This window comes from Triticum dicoccoides, chromosome 1A (genome assembly GCF_002162155.2).
Source record: "Triticum dicoccoides isolate Atlit2015 ecotype Zavitan chromosome 1A, WEW_v2.0, whole genome shotgun sequence".
NCBI classification, from domain to species: Eukaryota; Viridiplantae; Streptophyta; class Magnoliopsida; order Poales; family Poaceae; genus Triticum; species Triticum dicoccoides.
Window position 1 is genome coordinate 157416 of NC_041380.1, and position 16527 is coordinate 173942.

The 16527-nt window shown below is 46.9% G+C and overlaps 1 protein-coding gene across 1 annotated transcript; it reads right to left on the reverse strand.

The window, feature by feature from the left end:
* Positions 1–477: 477 nt before the first annotated feature.
* Positions 478–16014, reverse strand: LOC119349877. Its single transcript, XM_037620165.1, has 3 exons — positions 15894–16014; positions 15480–15659; positions 478–994 (listed from the first exon to the last, which is right to left on the reverse strand). The coding sequence occupies exons 2-3, from the start codon at positions 15580–15582 to the stop codon at positions 696–698; spliced, it is 402 nt and encodes a 133-aa protein (XP_037476062.1). The 5' UTR covers positions 15583–15659; positions 15894–16014; the 3' UTR covers positions 478–695.
* Positions 16015–16527: the final 513 nt, after the last annotated feature.

The window sequence follows — 16527 nt, forward strand, 5'->3', positions numbered from 1 at the left end:
ACTGTTATTTAGTAGTAGTGCGGGCGTAGATCACACGCTGCAGGTTTGTGTGGGTCGAGGTTGGAGGAGTTGAACAGACCCATGTAGATAAACACTAATGTGCGATATCGAGGTTGGAGGAGTTGATCTCCGAGTTTCCAACAAGGTTAGTTGTTTGTGAAATTCTGTTCAAATGTAGTGTACACCTTTTTAGCAAGATATTACGCTCCAAATATTTATTTTTGTTTCACTTCATGTCATAAGTTATTTTGGCTGATAACATATCTGAATTGTAACCAATTTTATTGCTTACTAGATTAATATGCTTTACCTCACCCTGCATGACCGCAGCAAAACATGCCATTGATACCCTTCAGTATATCTTACTCCCCTTTTGATAAAGAGTGTTTTTATTGGCTTATATTGTACATCAGTGAAATACAAACATAATAAACATACACTCGGCTTGTGCATGATTAGGATGCACACAACCAATAACAAAGCACCCACATAAATGATCACAACGGGCCAAAGTTGTGCCTAGGCGGAGTAAAAAGAGAAAGAAAGAGAACAGGGCGACGGTGATCCACACAGAGCAACTACTAAGCTATCTTATTTCTATAGCTAGCCACGATTCTTAAGAAGTTTCAAACTTTGAAAATACTCTCGATTTATAGTACTAGAAGCATTCCTAAGGAAATGACCAGATCAAGAACTTAGGACAATAGGACATTGGGGTTGCCGCCGGAGTCCTCGGCATTTCTGCCAGCTGCTACTGGTTTGAACTTGCATGGGCACGTGTGCCTTGCAAGGTGTGTGGTGCCACCCTTCGAACTGCCAGTCAGTATCTTGCAGCAGTGGTTGCAAGCCGCAAATGTCAAAACCTTCCCGTTGATGTCGAGCGCATATATCTTGGTGAAGTAATCCCAAACATCTGAGATCTTTTTGCGCTTTCTCGACTGCCCATAGTCAGTGATTGGAGGGTCGCCTCTTCCTGCACCACAGTTTCCCGTATCTAGCGATCCCAATGAGAAAGGAAAAGAAAGATATGTTTGTCAGGACCCTGACTCGATGTCACATTGATCTAGCCGGTAACACCTCATATCACTTTGCGGCCTCACGCACGGTATCCCCACGGGTGTCGCCTTATCTTTGCCCGGGACCGTTTGCGCCTTTTGGCTCACGTATATGATAGTGTCGCTAGCATCCATATGATAAGGAGCCCGGGCTGACATGACTAGTCGTAAACCCAAAGTGGCACAGACTTACAGGGACAGGCATCCATGACCCAGCTTCGAACGTGTCGGTCATCAGCAAGTGGGTCCGGGCTGTAGCACTGGGCTAGCAGGACTCCGGTAAACCGGGCTGTAGCGGGCTAACAGGACTCCGGTACTCAATGCGTGACATTTCCCCGAAGGGACAGACACAGGAACGAAGAAGGACACATGCCGGCCAGCCTAAGTGTTCCAGAGCAGTAGCAAGCTACCATGGCTCAGCGGTAACACTAGGAGACATTTCCCGGTAAGAGAGGCTACTAAAGATAAACAACTAGGTAGTCAGATCCCACACATACCAAGCATTTCAATAACATACACACAATATGCTCGATATGTGCAATACAACATGGCATCACAAAATGACTCTACGACTCAAGTAGTCTATTCAATAGGCTCCGAGGAGCAAGATATTACAACAGGGGTCTCATGACCCAACACTCAGAGCATACAAGTCAAAGCACAAGCGGAAGCTATCATGTCTGGGTACAGACATCTATAAATGAAAAAGGCTGAGAAGCCTGACTATCTATCAGATCCTGCCGAGGGCACAAGATCGTAGCTGAGGTATCAAGCTAAACGTCGAAGTCCACGTGGAACTACTAGTGAGACTGAAGTCTCTCTGCAAAACATAAAATAGGCAAACGTGAGTACAAATGTACCCAGCAAGACTTACATCAGATCTATCTACACATGCATCATTATCAACAAAGGGGATGGTGGAGTTTGACTGCAGCAAGCCAGCTTTGACTCGGTGGCTATCCTGAACTACGACTGCAAGTAACTCTTTTGAGGTGGCGCACACGAGTCCACATATTCACCATATCAATACACCACTATGGATCCGCTCCCGTCTCCCTACGAGAACGCCATCCATAGCACTCACGCTTATCTTGCTTATTTTAGAGTATCCACTTTCACTTGTCTATGAACTGATATAAGCAACCCAGAAGTCCTTTTCCGCGGACACGGCTATTCGAATAGATGATGTTAACCCTGCAGGGGTGTACTTCTTCATACATGTTTCCACCACTTAGCGTCTGCACACGACATGTGCTCGGCAGACTTCAAGCGAAAGCCGACGTGGGTGTAGACCACGACCTACCTAAACACTCAAGTCTCTAGTCCAGGTTTATCGCCTATTCGGGTTCCATCCATGAGGAGATCCGGCCGGAGTTTCGCTCACAGCCCCAAACGATGTGAACAGGGTTCCCGAGATACCAAACGGGCATCCGGTACACCGTGCCACGTACCTACCGCATCACAGCCCACCCCTACGGTCAGCGCTGTCCACGGCCTCCAGTAAGCTACAAACACCAGAAACTACTTGCAACTCCTGGACAGAGGACTAGGGTGAATAAGAAGTCGAGCGGGGTCATATTTCAGGGCCCAATGTATGGTAGTAGCTGAATCATGGATCACAAACACAGAACTCAGTTCCTGAGGACGGCTTCAATGAGACAACCCACCATGTACTCCTACATGGCCTCTATACCAACACTGTCAGGACCCCGACTCGATGTCACATCGATCTAGCCGGTAACACCTCATATCACTTTGCGGCCTCACGCACGGTATCCCCACGGGTGTCGCCTTACCTTTGCCCGGGACCGTTTGCGCCTTTTGGCTCACGTATATGATAGTGTCGCTAGCATCCATATGATAAGGAGCCCGGGCTGACATGACTAGTCGTAAACCCAAAGTGGCACAGACTTACAGGGACAGGCATCCATGACCCAGCTTCGAACGTGTCGGTCATCAGCAAGTGGGTCCGGGCTGTAGCACTGGGCTAGCAGGACTCCGGTAAACCGGGCTGTAGCGGGCTAACAGGACTCCTGTACTCAAAGCGTGACATTTCCCCGAAGGGACAGACACAGGAACGAAGAAGGACACATGCCGGCCAGCCTAAGTGTTCCAGAGCAGTAGCAAGCTACCATGGCTCAGCGGTAACACTAGGAGACATTTCCCGGTAAGAGAGGCTACTAAAGATAAACAACTAGATAGTCAGATCCCACACATACCAAGCATTTCAATAACATACACACAATATGCTCGATATGTGCAAATACAACATGGCATCACAACATGACTCTACGACTCAAGTATTTACTTGATAGGCTCCGAGGAGCGAGATAATACAAACAGGGGTCTCACGACCCAACATTCAGAGCATACAAATCAAAGCACAAGCGGAAGCTATCATGTCTGGGTACAGACATCTATAACTGAAAAAGGCTGAAAAGCCTGACTATCTATCAGATCCTGCCGAGGGCACAAGATCGTAGCTGAGGTAACAAGCTAAACGTCGAAGTCCACGTGGAACTACTAGTGAGACCGAAGTCTCTCTGCAAAAACATAAAATAGGCAAACGTGAGTACAAATGTACCCAGCAAGACTTACATCAGATCTATCTACATATGCATCATTATCAACAAGGGGGTGGAGGGGTTTGACTGCAGCAAGCCAGCTTTGACTCGGTGGCTATCCTGAACTACGACTGCAAGTAACTCTTTTGAAGTGGCGCACACGAGTCCACATATTCACCAACCAATACACCACTATGGATCCGCTCCCGTCCCCCTACGAGAACGCCATCCATAGCACTCACGCTTATCTTGCGTATTTTAAGGTATCCACTTTCACTTGTCTATGAACTGATATAAGCAACCCAGAAGTCCTTTTCCGCGGACACGGCTATTCGAATAGATGATGTTAACCCTGCAGGGGTGTACTTCTTCACACACGCTCTCACCACTTACCGCCGTTTACACGACATGTACTCGGCAACCTTCAAGCGGAAGCCCAACGTGGGTGTCGGCCACGGCCTACCTAAACACTCAAGTCTCTAGTCCAGGTTTATCGCCTATTTGGGTTCCATCCATGAGGAGATCCGGCCGGAGTTTCGCTCACAGCCCCAAACGATGTGAACAGGGTTCCCGAGACACCAAACGGGCGCCCGGTACACCGTGCCACGTGCCTACCGCATCACAGCCCACCCCTACGGTCAGCGCTGCGCACGGCCTCCAGCATACTACAAACACCAGAAACTACTTGCAACTCCTGGACAGAGAACAAGGGTGATTAAGAAGCCGAGAGGGTCCATTGGTTTCGGGCCCAATGCATGGTAGTAGCTGAATCATGGATCACAAACACAGAACTCAGTTCCTGAGGACGGCTGCAATGAGACAACCCACCATGTACTCCTACATGGCCTCTCACCGCTACCTTTACCAAATCGTGTTCACACGCTTAGCTCACACACCGTAGGACATGTTCACACACCTCTGATTCATCCCGGATGAATCAGACCTGACTCGACTCTAAGCAGTAGCAGGCATGACAAACAAGCATGAATGAGTAGGCACAACAGGGCTCAAACAACTCCTACTCATGCTAGTGGGTTTCATCTATTTACTGTGGCAATGACAGGTCATGCAAAGGATAAAGGGGTTCAACTACCGCAGCAAGTAACAGATGAATCGGTGTTGTCCTAATGCAGTAAAAGAGAGCAGGAGCGAGAGAGTGGGATTTTATCGGAATGAACAAGGGGGTTTTGCTTGCCTGGCACTTCTGAAGATAATATTGAGTCTTCATCAGTGTCAACGATCACATCATCGGTATCACGTCTATCGAGAGGGGACAAATACCGGCAACACAGAAGGGAACACAATCAATGCAATGCACAATATGATGCATGATCATGACATGGCAAAATGAATGTGTTTTGAGCTAATGCAACTAGCAACAGATTAAATGAAGTTGGTTTGAATACAAGATTCAAATTCAAACTCCATATGTGATTATTCAAATGCCATTTAATTGATTTGTGCTATACAGCAGCTATAAGTTGTTCTAACATGCATGAAAATGGTACAGATGGATTCCTTGGATTTTTCTGATAATTTTTCATATATAAATTATTTAATTTGCAGTTACGGTTGAATTTCTATGATTTTTAGAAGTTTTAGGCATTTTCTAGAATTTCAGAATTAAATTAAATCCAGAAAACACTTATTGCATCAGCCCCACGTCACAGTGACGTCAGCAGGGTCAACTGGGCTGGCTCGGTCAAACCTGACGTGTGGGGGCCACACGTCAGTGACACAGGGCTAGTTAGTGTCAATGACAGGTGGGGCCGGGTCAAAGGCCACGTCATCAAGTCAACTCTGTCATGTGGGGCCAGTCAACGTGTGACGTGGCCAGGTCAAACTGACCTGTGGGCCCGTGGGGGTTAGTTTAATTTAAACACAGATAAAACCTGGGTTAGTTAGGGCGTGGGGCCCATACGTCAGTGGCTCTGGGGAGGGTTAGCTGGGTCATTAGTGGTTAACTAGACCGGGGTTAGGCCGACGGCTCGTCGCCGGCGAGGTCAGTGGCGGCGGAGCGCGTCGGGTTTCGCCCACAGGCGACCATTTGGACGGCGGATTGGTCCTACGCGTAGCTGGGGGTCGCGCGCGTCTGGTAGTGCAAGTGGGAGGAGCTGGGGTGGAGCGGGCTCGCCGGAGTCGAGCTCGTGGCGGCGGCCGGAGTTCGGGCAACGGCGGGTTCGGCGCTATGGTGCATGGGAGGAGGGGTTGGTGGGCGCTACGGGCTCCTGGGAGTGCTCTGAGTACGTCTGCGTGCTCGGTTTGGACGGAGGTGAACCAAAACGACGACGGCGACAAGTCCGGCGCCGGTGAGGTCTCGGTCTCGACGGAAACGACGGATACGACGAGCTAATGGACATGGGAGAAGGGTGGGTCGGTAGAGGAGCTCACGGCGGATGCAGGGGTGGCTTCGGCGTGCTCGGGGAAGCACCGGAGCCGGCGAATTTGACGAAGATGGCCGGCGGGTCCGAGGTAGAAGACGACGGTGATGGCGGCGATGCAGGGCTTCCGGAGGGCTGTGGATCGGTGGGGAGGAAGAGGGGGTCGAGGCGGAGCTCCTGGGTGCATCGGCGAGGCTAGGGGTGGCCGGTGGCCATGGGTACGGCGACGATGACGGCGAGCTCCGCTCGGTCGCGGGAGGGGAAACAGAGGAGCGAGGGGCAGGGAGGTCCAGAGAGCGAGGGAGAAGTGAGAGGGGGTCGAGGACGTCTCCGTCGCGTCGCGAGGAAGTCGGGGAGGCTGCCACGGCGAAGCAGGAGGTGGCCGGCGTCGGCGCGCGTGCGTCCAGCACGCAGCTGCTTCGGGGCGAGGGGGAGGAAGATGACTGGCAGCTGGGCTGCACAGTAACGGGCCGCGCAGAAGCTGGGCCGGCTACGGTAAGTGGCCCAGGTAAAACTCTCTCTCTCTCTTTCTGTTTTAATTATCTCAGTTTTCTATTATTCTGTAAATTTAGGGCTTTATTAAAAATACTCAGACACTTTCAAAAATCATGAAACTAATCATGGCTACTGTTTAGAATATATCCAACAGTAAACATTTTAGTTTATGATTATTTGAGCATTTGAAATATTTAATAGCATTTAAATGCCCAAATGAAAATACTATATGATTTAATTCAGTGACCAAATATGTCCTGCAAAATTATAAACCATTTTTGGTAGATGCTTCCACCTCAAACCAGAAATGTTGAACATTTTTAGAGGACATTTTGAGTTCAATGAAAAAGGTTTTATTTTGACCCTAGTTGAATTCATTTGGTGCTAGGGCTTAGTCAATCCCCATCTCAGGTTTAAATGAAATTTAAACATGATGTAACACTCTAATGCATGCACTAGGCATTGTCAGAACTAGGGATGTGACAACTCACCCCCACTAAACAAGAATCTCGTCTCGAGATTCAAGCGTAGGGTAGGATGAAGGGGAAACGCAAACTAGTACAATCTTCACGATCCAGGTTGTACTTCAAATGAACGTTGATTTGAACACCATCTTTGTCTTGTCGTTTTGCTCTGAGAACTCCAACTAATCAAGACAAGAAGAGGAAAGGAAACTCTAGAGGGGTCGATCTTCTCGAAGATCGAACAACTCACGGAATGAGACATAGGACCATTTCTCGGGTTGAGACACGAGATACACATCGAGAGGGGTGGAAGAAACGGATGACGAAGGTTCACTAGGTGGACAACAATTCCACACTTAAGAAGGTGATGATCGGTTGTCAACATAGCGAGGAGTTGAATTGCCATGATACCACGACGAAACATCCTGGAGGAGGGTGATTCGTAGATTATTATCTTATGTGGCAAAAAGAATTACCTTTGATATAGAGATTGTTGAGACTCTCTATATCAGCCGAAGGCAAATCACAGCAATCGATTGGCGGGGGTCTGTAGAATGGCATACTCGGACTTGGATGATGTGGATTACCTTGTTGAAGACAACGTAATGGATGATTTTGCTTATCACCGGAAATGGAAGAGATCCATGGTAGAATGGCACATTGGCGGTGCAAGCTGGGAACAAAATGCAATGCTGAGAATGATTCTGGTAACTGGGGAAGAACCCAACAATAGAGAGTTATTCCACTATTGGAATGTTTATAGCATTGCCGAGGAAACTGAGAGCACTCCAGTTAGTGTCGACGATAACACCTAGCGCTTGAGCGTGCTCTCAAGAACTTGAGCAATTCCATAATCATCAAGGTTTTACCAACATCCGTGTCAAGGGTCCGGTAACACAACTTACTACCATGATGAATGGTGATGGAGGATGCAGATGCAAAGGAAGATAACACCTTCTCAGATTTCACCCTTGGCGGGCCCAAGGAAATAAAATCTGGATGATCGACCGAGAGACATTTAGCACTCCGCTTCTAATGTTCTCCTTGATGTGCTAGTGTAACCCATTCATAGATATGGTTTGATATCTAAAACATCAAGTAAAAAGGTCAGACTTCGGGAACACAAAAATCCATAGGGGCAACTAGGGAGTAAACCCTACAAAATCCCTATGGGGAGGTGGCCAACTTCATCAATCAAGATATTATAATAACAGGTCTTCCGGCTGGGTGTGTTGGCCATGACATCCACTTTACCGGTTATTGAGGGACCAGTATTATAGTTCTTGGGAAATGTTCCAACCATTATATCTGCCTGAGATTCAGATCTGGTTGGTGTCAGGATATTCCAGACTCATCGAGTCTAGGAAGAAAAACGGAAGTTTGCAACACGAATCGACGAGATGACGTTGCGAGATTCTCGGGGAATGAACTACGATAGCAAGCTCCAAAACATGAGCTGGTTCTGCTACAAACATGTGAACACGCTGTCCCAGACAAGCATGACCACATAATAGTCTTATAATAAAACACTACCGAGTTCAGGAGGGGGAACCATCAACGAGGGTATCGAAGTCCTTACATAAGTCCGGATTAGCTCTTATGAAGGTACTCCTTCTCCTTGAACAAATCAGTCAGTGGCTTGGTGTGCTAGGATACACATATGGAATGAAGGTTGCAAGTCTCCAGACCACAGAATACTTCGCATGTGTGCATGACTGACTTGCGATGATTCCAGAGGAAGCAACATTGACTTTTTCGAGTCCACGGCGGCAACTTGCATCAAATGCACATGAACTAGAGGGGGTCACTTCTTACATCCGAACATATGCTTCATGAGCTAGCATGAACAAATGCTTCAAAAGTTTCCAACACTAACTTATTGTCCAACAAAATTATGGAGGAGATAAGGATGTTGTCAATGGGCTCAACAACAATTCATCTGGGTTTCCTTTTAAAAGGAATTCCATAGTTAAGTGAACACGGTGATAGCATTGGTCAGACCCAAAAATATAACGGTGTATGCTCGAGGATAAACCACGAGTAAGACAACATTACGAACATCGTTGGTTCTGACTTGATTGGATGATAGCCCATACTCCAATCAAAGGATTGATAAGACAATAGGTCCAGCAACTGATCACAGGGACCAACCGATGAAGATATCATCTTTCTTCAACACACACTACACAAGAATATCCCTTTGGAACGAACTAAGTCAGACAAGCTTTTATCTTCCAACTCTCCAAGTTGTGGTCTAGCTTAACCAGCTAGCTCAGGGATATCTAACACCGATTCTTGGAGAGAAGGTGGTTCATAAGAAACCAACTTGATCACGAGCTCAACATAACGGTCAGGTGACGACCTGGTGATACTTCTGAGAAGACATTCAGAAAATCACGAACCACCGGTATGTTACTAAGCTCGAGAACAATCTTGCTTTTGAGGGCAAGACGATATGATCAAATGAGTGAGGACTTGACAAGATCCTAACTCATCAATCGAAGGGTGCACCGAAATAAGGACTAGGTAGCACAATCAACCTTAGGGTGACGATTCAATAACCAACACGCTAAGAATGAGGTTATCGTCCATTTAACTACCAAGCAATGGAGTTGCTAGCAGTATTGATTTCACACGCCATGATTCATTTGTCGGCATTCCGGTTACAATAACACGGAAACCGAGAAATTATCAATGATGATCAGAAGTATTACTGCGTCAAGAATTCATAAGATGGTGTGCAATTCCCATGATATTCCTGATATAAAGATGGTAATACTTCAAGGTAGAACAGACCAGAAGCTGGATTGGCATTTTGATCTGCGGAATACAATTGCTTTGACCCAATCCTAGATATGGATGAGATTCTGGAGTTTGTTTCTCCTATTCATTTTGAAATAGAATGGCTTGGCGGACCACAAGGGTAATAGGCATCGACGAACGAATGCACGCATACTCTTGACTATCAATTGATAGGCGAGGGTCAGAAACAACTAAGATGGGACAACTCAAGAGAACATATAATTTTCTGAGTTGTGGATGCATAGATTAATATGTCGAGCGAGATCAACATATTTCTTCCGGATAACCCATGCAGAAAGGTAGAACTGGCAGAGTCACAAAATATAATGGAGAACTCATCAAGAATAATCCTGTTGTGATATTTCAGTTCAACGAGGAACTTCTGCCATAAGTAGTTCATGGTATTTGAAAGAAGAAGATACCACGGACTTCAAGGACTATCGCAAAGGTTACTAATATCCTAAAGGCACTAGCAATTACTATCAACATGAAGTAGGTAGAGTGAATCTCGGGTTCAAGAACCCAGGAACAGAATACCTATTACTAAGTAGCATCACGGGATGCTTTCAAAAATAATGGCCAGAATCATCACACTGGGGATACAAAAGCATTGCTAAATTACTAGATGATCCCCTAAGACACCTAGGGTCATAATAATATCTCCAACATATATGTCAAGGTAACGGAGTACCTCCACTCACTGATTAGTGTGGTTAATCTGGCCCATGGGAACATTGAAACGGGAAGAAAGGATTTGCAATTGCATCAGACTACTTAGAAACCTGGGATGACTCGGACAGCATAACGGCTATAAATGCTCAGAAAAGATTTGAGACATTCACAAAAATGGTGGCATAACCACTCAGAAGCACAATATCAAGGTTTCGAGATCAACAATTAACATACGGAAGTAGTAGGAACTGAACTGAGACTTAAATCCAACAATCTTATAAGTCCACTGATTAGTAACACGTGATCCTAATAGAAAGAAGAGATAGCCTAGTTCTTAATCCCCGTAGAAGAGAAGATGATGACTCAGATCAGAAGGCCATGAGGTATAAGGAGTAAAAAGAGCCTTACGTTCCATCCCACAATCAATTCCCTTACATAGCTAAAGAATGTCTAGACTCAACTTCGACCAGTTTGGCTTGGTAATCCTACAGGCAGTCAAGCTCTGATACCAACGCTGTCAGGACCCCGACTCGATGTCACATTGATCTAGCCGGTAACACCTCATATCACTTTGCGGCCTCACGCACGGTATCCCCACGGGTGTCGCCTTACCTTTGCCCAGGACCGTTTGCGCCTTTTGGCTCACGTATATGATAGTGTCGCTAGCATCCATATGATAAGGAGCCCGGGCTGACATGACTAGTCGTAAACCCAAAGTGGCACAGACTTACAGGGACAGGCATCCATGACCCAGCTTCGAACGTGTCGGTCATCAGCAAGTGGGTCCGGGCTGTAGCACTGGGCTAGCAGGACTCCGGTAAACCGGGCTGTAGCGGGCTAACAGGACTCCGGTACTCAATGCATGACATTTCCCCGAAGGGACAGACACAGGAACGAAGAAGGACACATGCCGGCCAGCCTAAGTGTTCCAGAGCAGTAGCAAGCTACCATGGCTCAGCGGTAACACTAGGAGACATTTCCCGGTAAGAGAGGCTACTAAAGATAAACAACTAGATAGTCAGATCCCACACATACCAAGCATTTCAATAACATACACACAATATGCTCGATATGTGCAAATACAACATGGCATCACAACATGACTCTACGACTCAAGTATTTACTTGATAGGCTCCGAGGAGCGAGATAATACAAACAGGGGTCTCACGACCCAACATTCAGAGCATACAAATCAAAGCACAAGCGGAAGCTATCATGTCTGGGTACAGACATCTATAACTGAAAAAGGCTGAAAAGCCTGACTATCTATCAGATCCTGCCGAGGGCACAAGATCGTAGCTGAGGTAACAAGCTAAACATCGAAGTCCACGTGGAACTACTAGTGAGACCGAAGTCTCTCTGCAAAAACATAAAATAGGCAAACGTGAGTACAAATGTACCCAGCAAGACTTACATCAGATCTATCTACATATGCATCATTATCAACAAGGGGGTGGAGGGGTTTGACTGCAGCAAGCCAGCTTTGACTCGGTGGCTATCCTGAACTACGACTGCAAGTAACTCTTTTGAAGTGGCGCACACGAGTCCACATATTCACCAACCAATACACCACTATGGATCCGCTCCCGTCCCCCTACGAGAACGCCATCCATAGCACTCACGCTTATCTTGCGTATTTTAAGGTATCCACTTTTACTTGTCTATGAACTGATATAAGAAACCCAGAAGTCCTTTTCCGCGGACACGGCTATTCGAATAGATGATGTTAACCCTGCAGGGGTGTACTTCTTCACACACGCTCTCACCACTTACCGCCGTTTACACGACATGTACTCGGCAACCTTCAAGCGGAAGCCCAACGTGGGTGTCGGCCACGGCCTACCTAAACACTCAAGTCTCTAGTCCAGGTTTATCGCCTATTCGGGTTCCATCCATGAGGAGATCCGGCCGGAGTTTCGCTCACAGCCCCAAACGATGTGAACAGGGTTCCCGAGACACCAAACGGGCGCCCGGTACACCGTGCCACGTGCCTACCGCATCACAGCCCACCCCTACGGTCAGCGCTGCGCACGGCCTCCAGCATACTACAAACACCAGAAACTACTTGCAACTCCTGGACAGAGAACAAGGGTGATTAAGAAGCCGAGAGGGTCCATTGGTTTCGGGCCCAATGCGTGGTAGTAGCTGAATCATGGATCACAAACACAGAACTCAGTTCCTGAGGACGGCTGCAATGAGACAACCCACCATGTACTCCTACATGGCCTCTCACCGCTACCTTTACCAAATCGTGTTCACACGCTTAGCTCACACACCGTAGGACATGTTCACACACCTCTGATTCATCCCGGATAAATCAGACCTGACTCAACTCTAAGCAGTAGCAGGCATGACAAACAAGCATGAATGAGTAGGCACATCAGGGCTCAAACAACTCCTACTCATGCTAGTGGGTTTCATCTATTTACTGTGGAATGACAGGTCATGCAAAGGATAAAGGGGTTCAGCTACCGCAGCAAGTAACAGATGAATCGGTGTTGTCCTAATGCATTAAAAGAGAGCAGGAGCGAGAGAGTAGGATTGTATCGGAATGAACAAGGGGGTTTTGCTTGCCTGGCACTTCTGAAGATAATATAGCTCTTCATCGGTGTCATCGATCACATCGGCGGTACACGTCTATCGAGAGGGGACAATTACCGGCAAATACAGAAAAACACGATCAATGCAATGCACAATATGATGCATGATCATGACATGGCAAAATGGATGTGTTTTGGGCTAATGCAACTAGCAACAGATTAAATGAAGTTGGTTTGAATATAAGATTCAAATTCAAACTCCATATGTGATTATTCAAATGCCATTTAATTGATTTGTGCTAAGCAGCAGCTATAAGTTGTTCTAACATGCATGAAAATGGTACAGATGGATTCCTTGAATTTTTCTGATAATTTTTCATATATAATTTATTTAATTTGGAGTTACGGTTAATTTTCTATGAATTTTAGAAGTTTATACAATTTTCTGGATTTTCTGAATTATTTTAGAAAATGATTATCTGCGTCATCATTGCGTCATGCTGACCTCAGCAGGTCAACAGACCGGGTCCAGGTCAAACCTGACACTGGGACCCACATGTCAGTGTGATTAGCTTAACTAAAATTAATTAAACTAATCCTAATAGTTAACAGGGCTGGGCCCCACCTGTCATTGACTCAGGAGAGTCAACCGGGGCCCACCCGTGGTCAAAGTCAAAGTCGGCTGCCGGCGTTTAGCCGCCGGCGAGCCCGACGCGGCGGCGAGAGTGGTTTTGGCCACTCCGGCGACCAAATGGGCCGCGGAGGGCATCTAGGAGGAGCTGGGGACGAGCCGAAGCTCTTGGTGGAGTCAGTTGCGCTCGGGGCGGCCGGAATCGGTGCCGGCGGCGAGCGAGGCGGCGGTCGGAGCTCGGGTGGGTGCGGGGTTAGCGCTGCGGCTTGCAAACGAGCTAGCTGCCACGCTAGCGTTACTCCACGGGTCGTTGCGAGTGCAACGGACGCACGCGCGGGGCCATTTGGTCACCGGGGCTTCGCCGGCGACGAGCCCGCGCGGCGACGGCTACGGTGAGCAAGGGGGCGGCGGCTACGGCAAGCAAACGAAGGCGGGATTAGGGGGAAGAGGACCGGGGGCTCACCACGGTCACGAAGAGATGCTCGGCGAGGTCGGGGACGGTCCGGAGCCGGCGAATTTGACGAAGATGGCCGGCGGGTCCGAGGTAGAAGACGACGGCGATGGCGGCGATGCAGGGCTTCCGGAGGGCTGTGGATCGGTGGGGAGGAAGAGGGGGTCGAGGCGGAGCTCCTGGGTGCATCGGCGAGGCTAGGGGTGGCCGGTGGCCATGGGTACGGCGACGATGACGGCGAGCTCCGCTCGGTCGCGGGAGGGGAAACAGAGGAGCGAGGGGGAGGGAGGTCCCGAGAGCGAGGGAGAAGTGAGAGGGGGTCGGGGACGTCTCCGTGGCGTCGCGAGGAAGTCGGGGAGGCTGCCACGGCGAAGCAGGAGGTGGCCGGCGTCGGCGCGCGTGCGTCCAGCACGCAGCTGCTTCGGGGCGAGGGGGAGGAAGATGACTGGCAGCTGGGCTGCACAGTAACGGGCCGCGCAGAAGCTGGGCCGGCTACAGGTAAGTGGCCCAGGTACGGGTCTTTCTCTCTCTCTCTCTTTTTCTAATTATCTCAGTTTTCTATTATTCTGTAAATTTAGGGCTTTATTAAAAATACTCAGACACTTTCAAAAATCATGAAACTAATCATGGCTACTGTTTAGAATATATCCAACAGTAAACATTTTAGTTTATGATTATTTGAGCATTTGAAATATTTAATAGCATTTAAATGCCCAAATGAAAATACTATATGATTTAATTCAGTGACCAAATATGTCCTGCAAAAATATAAACCATTTTTGGTAGATGCTTCCACCTCAAACCAGAAATGTTGAACATTTTTAGAGGACATTTTGAGTTCAATGAAAAAGGTTTTATTTTGACCCTAGTTGAATTCATTTGGTGCTAGGGCTTAGTCAATCCCCATCTCAGGTTTAAATGAAATTTAAACATGATGTAACACTCTAATGCATGCACTAGGCATTGTCAGAACTAGGGATGTGACAATGTTATTACTTCCACCAGCTTCGACTATAGGAGTAGCTAGCAATTTCAAACCATAGGAGTCAGCCTAATAAGATGCAGTAATAATATTGTTAGTTTTTTCTGCTTCTCTTGTATGGCTTATGCCTTGATTGTATTTCCTCCGTCCCATAATATAAAAGCATTTTTGACACTGCACCGTCCCATAATATAAGAGCATTTTTTACACTAATGCAGTGTAAAAAATGCTCTTATATAAATTATGAAACAAAGAGAGTATTATTTTGAGCAGAGTCTGTCCCACAGGCTTGTTCACAGAACAATTCTCAGACCTTGGGGTTTGGTTTTGCAATATATAAGCAGGTAGACCGTGGCCTACCTTCTTATAAAAAAAATGCAGTACTGTTTTTCTAGCTAAGTTTCTCAATCGATCTCTACGTATGAGACTAACTCGAGCTTACCTGCGGAGTTGTCAGGATCAGAGTCACTGAACAAGAGGTTTCCAAGTTGTTCAATGTAAGACTTTAATCTTGGGTCAGAATGGTGCTTCGGGTAATAGTGCATTGGCCTGGATCCTGGATGTGGTGAATTGAGTGAAGTGTCCTCGCTTGGAGCTCCGAATTCGTGATCATTGTGGTGTCCTGCATCACAAACAGGATTTTAAATAGCACACAAGATTTCTAGAACTGAAGAAGCTATCTAATATTGTAGATGCAAATGCATAGCAGATTAACAACTCCACAAAATAATAGAGAACATAGGAAATTCTTCCAACAAGACGGAAACATCAATAGATTTCATTTAAGTAGGTGCTAGTTCTGAACTATAGTACTACCCCATATATATACAAGAGAAAAATAATGTTATTCAGTTACCACTGCATGCTCCTCGATGGCATCCTAGGCATTTGGGGTTGTCTTGGTAGTCGGGTGAGTCTGTCTCGAATACATGGCACAGGACTAAACCATCCTACATCGATTAAGCGACGGATTAAACATTTGGAATACATCCCACTAGAAAGATTTTGGGCACAAAGAACTAACATGATACGTTATGAGGATTACTACATGCTACTCCATCTGTTTCTAAATATAAGTCTTTTGAGAGATTTCAATACAAACTACATACGAATGTATATAGACATATTTTAGAGTGTAGATTCACTCACTTTGCTTCGTATGCAGTCCATATTGAAATACCTAAAAAGACTTGTATTTAGGAACGAAAAGAGTAGAATGCGACCCCAATTTTACATACATGGAGAAATGAATTTCCGTCATTCCATGAATAGTAGGCGTTCATGATCCAGTTGGTCTTGGCGCCCGTGTGCTGGTGGAACTTCATAGTCTTCTTGACCCCAAAACCCCGTTGTGTTCCGTCCAGATCATCGTGTCGCGTGCGTGTTTTTGTCAAAAACCCATTTGTTGTAGGGAGATGACGAAAGGAGGCAAAGAACGCTAGAGCAGTATTATCCGTGAGGTAGCACTTGTCTCTCATCCCCCCCTTATG

Bases quoted from the DNA above. Each gene is read 5' to 3' on its own strand.
- LOC119349877 (XM_037620165.1), bottom strand. From the start codon at position 15,582: ATGCACTATTACCCGAAGCACCATTCTGACCCAAGATTAAAGTCTTAC. The intron at 995-15,479 runs GTAAGCTCGAGT...TGGGATCGCTAG, and splicing joins TGATCCTGACAACTCCGCAG to ATACGGGAAACTGTGGTGCA.